Source organism: Triticum aestivum, chromosome 1D (assembly GCF_018294505.1).
Source record: "Triticum aestivum cultivar Chinese Spring chromosome 1D, IWGSC CS RefSeq v2.1, whole genome shotgun sequence".
Lineage (NCBI taxonomy): Eukaryota > Viridiplantae > Streptophyta > Magnoliopsida > Poales > Poaceae > Triticum > Triticum aestivum.
Genome location: NC_057796.1, coordinates 17,635,343 through 17,647,875, shown reverse-complemented (window position 1 = coordinate 17,647,875; position 12,533 = coordinate 17,635,343). Strand labels below are relative to the sequence as shown.

The following is a 12,533-nucleotide window of genomic DNA, read 5'->3' as shown; positions in this document are numbered from 1 at the left end:
TGACGCCAATGCAGGACACGACTCACTGTGTTTCCTCGATGCATATTTTGGATACCATCAAATCAAGATGAAGGAGCCCGATCAAGCTGCAACAGCATTTATTACCCCATATGGGCCATTCTGCTTCAACACCATGCCCTTTGGGCTCAAGAACACCGGCGCCACATACCAACGCATGATCGAAACATGCCTGGAGAAGCAGATCGGCAAGACAGTTGAAGCTTACGTGGATGACGTCGTCATCAAAACTAGGCACGTCGAAACACTAATAGACGACTTACGTCTTACATTCGACAACCTCCGTGCGTATGACATTAAGCTCAAACCGGAAAAATGTGTCTTCGGCGTCCCTGCTGGAAAACTGCTGGGCTTCATCATTTCCAATAGAGGAATAGAAGCAAATCCAGCTAAAATCCGAGCACTGACACAGTTGGCTACGCAAACATACCTCAAACAAGTCCAAAAACTAGCTGGTTGCATGGCAGCGTTAAGTCACTTTATCTCCAGATTAGGAGAAAAGGCACTACCACTCTATCGCCTTTTATGGCGCACCGATAACTTCGAATGGACAGACGCGGCGACTGCCGGACTAGAGGAAATAAAGGCCCTCTTAGCAAGCAACCAATCCTGGCCGCACCAAACGCTGGCGAACCCATGTTGCTATACATATCGGCAACACATCAGGTGGTGAGCGCCGTGCTCGTCGTCGAACGAGAGCAGGACGGACACAAATTCCCACTTCAAAAACCAGTATACTACGTATCTACTGTTCTCACACCATGCAAATCCCGGTACCCCCATTATCAAAAGATAGCATACGCGGTCTTCATGGCATCCCGAAAGCTACGGCACTACTTCCAGGAGTGTTCAATCACGGTGGCCTCTGAAGTACCACTGAATGATATAATAAACAACCGCGATCCCACGGGCCGGATTGCCAAATTGGCTATCGAGCTACTTCCATTCGACATAACATACAAGCCACGTCGAGCCATCAAATCCCATGTACTGGCTGACTTCGTCACCGAATGGACAGAGGCCGAACTCCCTAAAGAGTAAGGCACATATTCCAATTGGGTTATGTATATCGACGGCTCCAAAATGTTGGCGGGGTTGGGAGCGGGCGTCGTGTTAACGTCCCCCACTGGAGATGTCGTCCAGTATGTACTCCAAATATTATACACAGACTCCAACAACGCAGCCGAATACGAGGCCTTATTGCACGGTCTTCGGATGGACGTATCCATGGGCATACAACGCCTGGAGGTGCGCGGGGACTCAAACCTCGCAATATCTCAAATAAACGGTGACTTTGATGCCAAAGATCCAAAGATGGCAGCTTATCGCAATGTCATCTTAAAAATGTCGGCTCGGTTCGAGGGGCTTGAATTTCATCACGTCGCCCGAGAAAGTAAACAGGCGGCGGACATCCTTGCTCGCATTGGCGCTAAGCGCGACCCCATCCCACCTAACATCTTCCTTAAAAGGCTTTTTAAGCCATCCGTGGTGTGGCAAGGGGAGGGCGGCAACAACAGTCTGGATCCAAACACAACCCCAGATTCTGAACACACCGATATCATCGGGGGCTCAGCCACCGAAACTACACCATCGGCCCATCTCATTATGGCAGTCATTGCCCCATGGACTGAACCCTTCTTGTCCTACATTAATAGGAAGGAGCTCCCCGAAGACCAGAATGAGGAAAGAAGTGAGTGGGAGGAAAGTAGAACTTGATGAGGTAGTTGTACCTTCTCTCGAATTAGAAAGTAGTTCATCACAGAAATCAATTCCAGTGATGCCTACACCAATTAGTGAGGAAGTTAATGATGATGATCATGAAACTTCAGATCAAGTTACTACCGAACCTCGTAGGTCAACCAGAGTACGTTCCGCACCAGAGTGGTACGATAATCCTGTTCTGGAAGTCATGTTACTTGACCATGACGAACCTACGAACTATGAGGAAGCGATGATGAGCCCAGATTCCGCGAAATGGCTTGAGGCCATGAAATCTGAGATGGGATCCATGTATGAGAACAAATATGGACTTTTGTTGACTTGCCCGATGATCGACAAGCCATAGAGAATAAATGGATCTTCAAGAAGAAGACTGACGCTGACGGTAATGTTACTGTCTACAAAGCTCGACTTGTTGCGAAATGTTTTCGACAAGTTCAAGGAGTTGACTACGATGAGACCTTCTCACCCGTAGCGATGCTTAAGTCTGCCTGAATCATGTTAGCAATTGCCGCATTTTATGATTATGAAATTTGGCAAATGGATGTCAAAACTGCATTCCTTAATGGATTTCTTAACGAAGAGTTGTATATGATGCAACCAGATGGTTTTGTTGATCCTAAAGGTTCTAACAAAGTGTGCAAGTGCCAGCGATCCATCTATGGACTGGTGCAAGCCTCTCGGAGTTGGAATATACGCTTTGATAGTGTGATCAAAGCATATGGTTTTATACAAACTTTTGGAGAAGCCGGTATTTACAAGAAAGTGAGTGGGAGCTCTGTTGCATTTCTAATCTTATATGTGGAAGACATATTGTTGATTGAAAATGATATAGAATTTCTGGATAGCATGAAAAGATACTTGAATAAGAATTTTTCAATGAAAGACCTCGGTGAAGCTGCTTCTATATTGGGCATCAATATCTATAGAGATAGATCAAGACGCTTAATTAGACTTTCACAAAGCACATATCTTGATAAAGTTTTGAAGAAGTTCAAAATGGATTAGTCAAAGAAAGGGTTCTTGCCTGTGTTACAACGTGTGAAGTTGAGTCAGACTCCATGCCCGACCACTGCAGAAGATAGAGAGAAAATGGAAGTCATTCCCTATGCCTCAGCCATAGGTTCTATCATGTATGCAATGCTGTGTACCAGACCTAATGTGTGCCTTGCTATAAGTTTAGCAGGGAGGTACCAAAGTAATCCAGGAGTGGATCACTGGACAGTGGTCAAGAACATCCTGAAGTACCTGAAAAGGACTAAGGATATGTTTCTCCTTTATGGGGGTGACAAAGAGCTCGTCGTAAACGGTTACGTCGATTCTAGCTTTGACACTGATCCGGATGACTCTAGGTCGCAAACTGTATACGTATTTATATTGAATGGTGGAGCTCTCAGTTGGTGCCGTTCCAAGCAGAGCATCGTGGCGGGATCTACGTGTGAAGCGGAGTACATAGCTGCTTCAGAAGCAACAAATGAAGGAGTCTGGATGAAGGAGTTCATATCCGATCTAGGTGTAATACCTAGTGCATCGGGTCCAATAAAAATCTTTTGTGACAATACTGGTGCAGTTGCCTTAGCGAAGGAATCCATATTTCACAAAAGAACCAAACACATCAAGAGATGCTTCAACTCCATCAGTGATCAAGTCAAGGAGGGAGACAAAAAGATTTGCAAAATACATACAGATCTAAATGTTGCAGACCCGTTGACTAAGCCTCTTCCCTGAGCAAAACATGATCAACACCAAGACTCCATGGGTGTTAGAATCATTACAATGTAATCTAGATTATTGACTCTAGTGCAAGTGGGAGACTGAAGGAAATATGCCCTAGAGGCAACAATAAAGTTGTTATTTATATTTCCTAATATCATGATAAATGTTTATTATTCATGCTAGAATTGTATTAATCGGAAACTTGATACATGTGTGAATACATAGACAAAACAGAGTGTCCCTAGTATGCCTCTACTTGACTAGCTCGTTAATCAAAGATGGTTAAGTTTCCTGACCATGGACATGTGTTGTCATTTGATGAACGGGATCACATCATTAGAGAATGATGTGATGGACAAGACCCATCCGTTAGCTTAGCATTATGATCGTTAAGTTTTATTGCTATTGCTTCCTTCATGACTTATACATATTCCTTTGATTATGAGATTATACAACTCCCGAATACCGGAGGAACACCTTATGTGCTATCAAACATCACAACGTAAATGGGTGATTATAGAGATACTCTACAGGTGTCTCTAAAGGTGTTTGTTGGGTTGGCATAGATCGAGATTAGGATTTGTCACTCCGAGTAACTGAGAGGTATCTCTGGGCCCTCTCGGTAATGCACATCACAATAAGCCATGCAAGCAATGTGACTAATGAGTTAGTTGTGGATGATGCATTATGGAACGAGTAAAGAGGCTTGCCGGTAACGTGATTGAACTAGGTATGAGATACCGATGATCGAATCTCGGGCAAGTAACATACCGATGACAAAGCGAATTACGCACGTTGTCATTACAGTTTGACCGATAAAGATCTTCGTAGAAAATGTAGGAACCAATATGAGCATCCAGGTTCCGCTGTTGGTTATTGACTAGATATGTGTCTCGGTCATGTCTACATAGTTCTCGAACCCGTAGGGTCCGCACGCTTAAACGTTCGATGACGATTTGTATTATGAGTTATGTGTTTGGGTGACCGAAGATTGTTCGGAGTCCCGGATGAGATCGTGGACATGAAGAGGAGTCCCGAAATGGTCGAGAGATAAAGATTGATATATTGGACGATAGTATTCGGACACCGGAATGGTTTCGGCACATTTCGGATAGTTATCGGAGTACCGAGGGGTTACCGGAACCCCCCGGGGAAAGTAATGGGCCTACATGGGCCATAGGGGAGAGCGGAGGCAGCCCACAAGGGGTGGCCGCGCCCCCCTCCCATAGAGAGTCCGAATTGGACTAGGGGAGGGGGCGCGCCCCCTTTCCTTCTCCTCTTCCCTCTCCCTTCCCTCTTTCCCCCTCCATGAGAAGGAAAAAAGGGGGGGCCGAATCCTACTAGGATTGGAGTCCTAGTAGGACTCCCATCTCCTTGGCACGCCCCTGGTGGCCCGCCTCCTCCTCCCCTCCTTTATATACGGGGGCAGGGGGCGCCCCAAAACACAACAGTTATTCTCTGAGCCGTGTGCGGTGCCCCCCTCCACAGTTTACTCCTCCGGTCATAGCGTCGTAGTGCTTAGGCGAAGCCCTGCACGGATCACATCATCATCACCGTCAACACGCCGTCGTGCTGACGAAACTCTCCCTCGACCCTCTGTAGGATCAAGAGTTCGAGGGACATCATCGAGCTGAAAGTGTGCTGAACTCGGAGGTGTCGTATGTTCGGTACTTGATCGGTTGGATCGCGAAGACGTTCGACTACATCAACCGCATTAACCTAACGCTTCCGCTTTCGTTCTATGAGGGTACGTGGACACACTCTCCCCCTCTCGTTGCTATGCATCTCCTAGATAGATCTTGCGTGATCGTAGTAAATTTTTTGAAATTGCATGCTACGTTCCCTAACAGCAAGGCCTCCTGCCTGGGACCTCCTAACTACTCCTGGTCGTCGGCGGGCTCCACGTAGTAGTAGGCACCCTGGGGGTAGTAGTAGTAGTTGTTGTTGTTGTTGTCGGGGGTGGCGTCTGGCTCTTGGGATCCACCATCTGGTTGCAACAACCGGAAAGAAGGAAGAAGGGGGAAATGGGTAGCAAAGAAACCGTGAGTACTCATCTAAAGTACTCGCAAGCATTAGATCTATACTAAGTATGCATTGGTATCAAATGGAAGGGTTGTATCTGTGGACTGAACTGTAGAATGCCAGACTAGAGGGGAAGGCCTAGCCTATCCAAGACTAGCATCTTCAAGCAGCTCCAACTGTCTTGCAGCATTCAGAAAAGTACATAATAGCATTTTAATTAACTAACATGTTGTAGCAATAATGCCCAGAGATCCTTCCTCGACTCCCTGCGAGAAAGCAATCCTAGGGCCACATATCTCAAGTATCCATTTCTAGTTGTAATAGATCAGGATATAAGTCTGAACGTCCATTACCATGGACACGACTATTAATAGATAATCTTCCCTGCAGGGGTGCAGCACGTTTTCCAACACACTTGATTACTCTGGCCGGACACACTTTTCGGGGTCAATGCCCGGCCTCGGAAGGTCAACACGTCGTAGCCCTACCTAGGCTCAGCAGAGAGGTCCCCGCCGGTCTACGTCCTAAGCAGTCCGGGTCTGGGCCCATCTGTTCTTCGTGTCTCGAGAGAAACCACCATTGCTAGCTGAGAGAGAGAAACCTTGGACCTGTCCAAGGACGATGTGTAAGTGATCCGTTGCCAGAGTTATACTGCACGTAGTATGTATCGATTTTTCTGTGTGCCCTCTGTGGATTCTAGATCTGGAAATTGGCCTTACGGTGTGCGTTCTAGCTTGGCGTCTCCAGGGGGCATGACGTATTTTGCCTGTTAAAGCTCCGCGAAGAACTGGAGGCACTAGGGTACCGTGATATGGTCCATATGGAGACCCTTTTAAGAAAAAGGGTTTCCCCACTTTATATTACAAAGCAACCAACCAATACAACCGACGATAGGGGCTGGTGCAGAAGCAGCGCAAACACGCCCAAAAGAAAGGAAAGAGAAAAAAGAAAAGAAACAAATGCCGATAACGGCGGATCGACAAAAACGACGAAGCCTCGTGACCGTTGCGTCCACCGGAGATCGCCCACCAAGCTCCGAGACTCTGAAGTGCGGGTACCCAACAACACCTCCAAGAAGGGACGCGACGATGACGACGCTGCTGCCAAGGGTTTCCCTGGTACACGGCGAGGAGAGAGGAAGGGTAGCCCCGACGCCCTCCAGGAAGGTCCGGCGGCACCCTCAGGCGCCACCACGTCGGTGTCGGCCAAGCCAACAGAGATTTCTCCCGATCCCAGCCTCTACCTCAGGCACTCCGGAGCTCGCCACCAGACTGGCCACCACCCTGCGTCAACACGGACACGAAGCTTCCCACGCTGTCTCACCACGGCACCGTGAATATGGAGACCCTTTTCGGAGCTCCTTACGACATACGGCACGCTCCACCCTCACACGGCCAGCCATCTCAGGTGTACTCCGACTACTTTGCCCGTGTCAAGGATCTGGTCCAGCATGCGAGCAAGAAGAATGAGAACAAGCCGGTCATCCTCGTGGGGCACAGCTTCGGAGCCAGGGCGGGCCTCGACTTCGTCAATTCGACTCCCCTATCATGGAGGAAAAAATTCGTCAAGCACATGGTCCTAATCTCGCCCACACCACCTACGGGCTTTGTGCAGGTGATCACGAACCTTCTCTCGGGGCCAGAGGTCATTGTTGTCCCAACAGTTAAGCGGCTGGGTTTACGTCTAATGTGGAGAACTTTTGCAAGTTCCCTTACATCCTTGCCGTCTCCTCTGGTTTTTGGTTACGAGCCGCTTGTTGTTACCAAACATAGAAACTACTCAGCGTACGACTACATGGATTTACTCACTGTGCTCGGTTTCAGCACCGACGTCGTGAAACGGGTGCTAGCAACGAAGCTAAAGGCTGACGCACCAATGGTGCCAACCACATACCTTACAGGTGCCAGCATCCAAACGCCAAATCAGGTGATGTTCTGGGATTGTAACTTTGATGTGGTTCCAGAGTATGTATATGGCGATGGTGACAAGGTTGTGAACTTAGTTAGCGTGTTGGCATTCGTGAAAGAAATCAGCAGGCAGCAGCGGTGGGGTAACATACACTTCAAGTTCGTCAAGATTGTTAATGTTACCCATTCTACTATTGTTATCCAGGAACACCCGCTCAAGAGAGCTATGGCTGAAATTCTAGAAGCAAATCACAGAAGAGACAATATGTGATATTTTTGAGTTTTCGCTCATAATAAAAATGTTCTATTATGGAGTAGTTGGCATTGTTGTGGAATAAAACCATTATGTAAGGACTTTTTATAAGTTGACTGAGAATGAAAGACCTGGCTGCTATACAACATGTTTTTTAACACCCATTAAAAGATTCTAATACTTAAACCCTTTATAGATGGTTTAATTTTTAATCAAAAGATTCTTATTTTCACCAGAAACAAAAGGAAATTCTTACTGCGTATATTTTTTGTATTGTGTCATAAGCGTGCCGTACATGCATAAAAAGGCAAAAGGAAAAACAAAAGGCAGAAACAGGCAGTCTGGGTTCAAGTGTGGAGAAGGCGAAACCGGTACCATGGCAGCAGCTGCACCATAGCATGTACCGTAGCATGATGATGATGATGGTGCATGTATTTGTAAGGTCGTTCGCCTGGATGAGGTCCTTGATGTGTAGGGCATGAATTATGGGGGTCATGGATGAGATACTTGCCTAGTCGCACCTAGACACACAATTTTCACACACCCATAGATTTAGATCGCGGGCGAGAAGGAATCACGGCCAGAATTTTTGCCGCAACAGTTAAGGAAGAAACAACGCAATCGCACGCGATAGCTACGCGATCTTCCATGATTTTCGGAAGGCAGCAAATCGCGGGGTGGTTCCAGATCCCCGATAGCGCCGCGATAGCTTAGATTTCACCCGCGATTTTAATCTATGCACACACCATGGGTAATTTATCAATTTCACCAAATTGCATAATGTGATTGGCTTGGGCTCATCGTCTGACTTGTGCGATCATACTTTTTTCATCATAACAACTTTATTCATTAAATAATGGCCAGATCATTTACATAGCGTGGGAGAATAAAGTCAGGAACATTTGATTCCCAGGATTCAGACCTACTAATGCTAAAACAATCTCTATCTATATCTATCTATATCTATCTATCTATCTATATCTATCTATCTATCTATCTATCTATCTATACCTCTATATCTATCTATCTATCTATATATACCTATACTAATTCTAGACTTCCCAGAAATTCCGACGTTAATCAGTAATTAGGAGCCGTTAATCTGCTAATCAGTAATTAGGAGCCGTTAATCTGATGGGACCGAGTTATTACGATGTAGATCTAATCTATCTATTTATCTATTGCTCTCGAGGAAAAAAAAACATAGCGATGACCACCTTGCACGTAACCGTTCAGAAATAACCTTTTCTTCTTGCAACCTGTACGTTCAGAAAGAATGTATTTTTCTTGCAAATTGTCAAAAAGAAGCACATTACAAAAAAAAATTACGTGAACATCTTCAACGTTTGATTCAGATTGTTATGTGTTCCAAAACAAACAACTCCCTATCACGAGATAATAGATAACCGATTCTGTCAAAAAAAAAAAGATAATACATAACCAATTGATTGTGTTCAGAAAAAAAACAGATTGATTCAAGTGGACCAACCGACTCCCGTAGATATACATAACAGATTGTGTTGCATACGAGATATATTATCATCAAATCGTCTCTTTCTTCATCCTGTTCACGTGAAGATGATTGATTCTAGACGGCTAGGGTTGCCCTTGCTCCTCCCAGCCTTCCCTCTTCACCTATTTCTATGTACATGAGCCGACGAGTTCCTGGTGAGATACATCGTCAAGGAAACGAAGCGCTCGGCGACCTACTCGAAGGCAAGGATGCGGTGGAGGCCTGGGGAGCGCTCCTCGGTCGACGGGTACCTGCAGGAACAGGAGGTCGAGGAGTGCCTGCAGTGGCGGCACGACAAGGAGGCGCCTTCGTCCTGTACGTAAACTTCGGAAGAATCGTAGTCATACTCAGCGAACCGGTCGTACAGGTATAATCTGACTAATTAATTGCGGCAGGCAGTCCACGTGGATAATCTGACTAATTGTGTGTCAATTTCGAGTCCCATGGCTAAGAGCGGCATGTAGTTCATGGATAATCTGACTAATTATGTGTCAATCTTAGCCTCATATTTTCTGTGTCCAGTTTCCTCTCCTCGGTGCATGGATTCATCTCACGTCTCCAAGCATGATGTACACAACTCCATGTAGGTACGTATGAAGTACGATGCTTTTCGATTTGTTAACAATTTGTCTTTCCAGTATGCATGGTTTTTCCGACAATAAGACATCGGGTCACTAAGTTTGGACTTCAAATAGAGTCACCAGCGTGGATCAATCCATACTTGCAGATTCGCCGCGTACATGCATGAGGACTCGAGTCCCATGTGTCTAACTGTAGGTACTTCAAGACATATATAGCAGCTTTACATAGATGATACTAAGCATATGGGGATGCATTCGCCTACACTGTGGCTTTGTTTTGGCCATTCATTGAATCCGTACATATTAGTTTTTCTTATTCCCTCTCCTAATAACCATGCCTGCTACTAATCCATGTTTTCCAATGTCTCTGCAATTTCTATCCTCCACTTTCAGCATATATGTGTCATGGTGCACAAAAAGTTGTTACTTGCACAATTGCATTACTTCATGGCCAAGGATGAATATAGAGCATGGTGAGGACCGATGCCTGACAGGATAAGTTTTTGTATTTAATGTTAGTGGGGGAATTATTATTCTGTTTTTTTACTAAGTTTGCTTTCTCTCTGTACTAGATGAAGAGTAGAGCAATTTCTCTGACTGGAACTGGTCTATATTAAATGGGTGTCTATGACTACCAGCAACATGGACGAAGCAAGAATTTTTTTCATGGCTCACTTCTATGCTAGATTTCTCAGTTCCATTGGGGTCAGCCACTATGTCAGCTCCGCCGTTGCTGTATTCAAAACTTTAATTTTAATTTGTATGCTAGATTTCTAATTTTTATGTGAACCATGCCTGCTACTAGTCCGTGTTTCCGATTGTCTCCTTAATTTCTATCATCCACGTTGACCATATATGTGGGATGGCACACACAAAGTTTTTACTTGCACAGGTGTGTTTCGTTATGGCCAAGGATGAATATAGAACATGGCGAGGATCGATGCATGATGAGGTATGTTTTTGTATTTAATGTAGTAGGGAAATTATTATTCTGTGTTTTAGTAAGTTTGCTTTTTTCACTTTTCTAGAGGAAGAATAGCACAATTTCTCTAATTGGAATTTGTCTATATTAAATTGGTGCCTATGACTATGTGTAGTTATACAAGACCAACATGGATGAAGCTCTAATTATTTTTATGGCTCGGCTCTATGCTAGAGATTTCTAACTTACATTGGGGTCGGCTGATCCCAATGCCACTATGTCAGCTTTGCCATCCCTAACTCAAACTTTTAATTTTAACTGGGCTGCTGCAAAATTCTTGATGGAAATGATCAAGCCCTCAAAGGTTATCCCCTGTAACAAAGCAACCAAGATAAATTTATACGAAAGGAAAAATAGAGCACTCATCAGGGCACATTTCTTTAATAACAATGCAACATTGACGTGTAGTCTGTAACTAAACTTGGAAGTAATTTTTTCACATAGTACTATCGTCACTGTTGTACAACATCTGCACTATCTACGATTGAGATTTCAATTTTGCACATATCTGTATTTTTTCAAGTAAAATAAATAATGTTACCTGTGGTTCTTTGCTATGATGTTCAACCAAAGGCTTTCTTGAAGTTGTGACGCTCTTCAATTTCCAAATATACTAAGTTGTGCTGTTAGTTCAGTTACAACTTATTTGTTGTACCATTGCTTAGTTTCTTAAATAACTTGAATAAGGTGTGCTTTTTATTTACCAATTGTTTTCATCACTCAATGATTTTGAATGGTATCTGAAGTGTTAAGTGTATGATATATTCATATGAAGTATATTAGAGTATTCTTCTTATTGTTTTTCTTGGATTGAGTTTACAAGACTAACAATCCCTTTATCTTTAAGGAAAACACAACATTTCATAGGCATATGAATGAATCCCCATATTTCAAATAAATTTGGTATGAAAAGATGGCTCTTCCAAATATAATTGTACAAAACACACCATTCTATGTTAATAATATAGGATCAAATGCAAAATTAATTAACTCGCCCATGCATTAAAGTTAAGAATTCCTTAAACTCTTCGGAGAGGTTCGACAAAAGGCTAATTATTTTCTATGGGATGAGAAAATGTCACCTTTTAAGTAAAAGTATTTTACTTTGATATTCTGATATTCAGTATCTGAACGTGCACAAAGCAAATATACAGTTATAAGATTATAATCCGACCATATTTTGAATACTATTCTATATAGTATTATATGGGTCAAAGTTAGAGAAGTTTACCTGCACGTTTTATATGTGTCATACATGGACTATATGATGTCACATAAAAATTCTTATCAGACCTTTGCAATAAAGTTGTTAATCATATTTGCAACAATAGTGAATCAAATGTGTGGCATTCACGTCTTTGTCATGTTAACTTTGGTAGCATGTCGCGATTAGCAAAGGTTAAATTAATCCCTAGTTTCACCACTGTCAAGGGATCCAAGTGTCAAGTGTGTGTGCAAGCTAAGCAACCTCGTAAGTCCCATGTGACTGCGGAAACGAGAAATCTTGCACCACTAAAACTCATACAATCAAATCTATGTGAAATGAATGGTGTTTTGACAAAAGGTGGAAAGAAATATTTCATGACGTTAATTGACGACTCCACTAGATATTGCCGTGTCTATCTTCTGAAATCTAAGGATGAGGCTTTGAACTTTTTCAAGATCTACAAAGCTGAAGTGGAAAACCAAGTTGATCGGAAAATCAAGAGGCTTAGGTCCGACTGTGGTGGAGAGTATTTTTCCAATGAATTTGATGCTTTTTGTGCGGAACATGGTATAATCCATGAGAGGACGCCTCCCTATTCACCTCAGTCAAATGGGG

At 43.9% G+C, this 12,533-nt stretch overlaps 2 protein-coding genes across 2 annotated transcripts; both read left to right on the top strand.

Moving 5' to 3' along the window:
• Positions 1 to 6,645: 6,645 nt before the first annotated feature.
• LOC123163167 (lecithin-cholesterol acyltransferase-like 1) lies at positions 6,646 to 7,653 on the top strand (the record flags this gene model as incomplete). The annotated part of the gene is made up of 1 exon (XM_044580924.1): positions 6,646 to 7,653. A coding segment is annotated over one exon (1,008 nt), but the record flags the coding sequence as incomplete, so codon positions are not given.
• Positions 7,654 to 9,194: 1,541 nt separating this feature from the next.
• On the top strand, positions 9,195 to 11,295 carry LOC123163160 (uncharacterized). Its single transcript, XM_044580918.1, has 4 exons — positions 9,195 to 9,515; positions 9,671 to 9,735; positions 10,123 to 10,202; positions 10,302 to 11,295. Exons 1-4 carry the CDS (start codon positions 9,279 to 9,281, stop codon positions 10,310 to 10,312), a joined length of 393 nt encoding a protein of 130 aa, XP_044436853.1. The 5' UTR covers positions 9,195 to 9,278; the 3' UTR covers positions 10,313 to 11,295.
• The last annotated feature ends 1,238 nt before the right edge of the window (positions 11,296 to 12,533 follow it).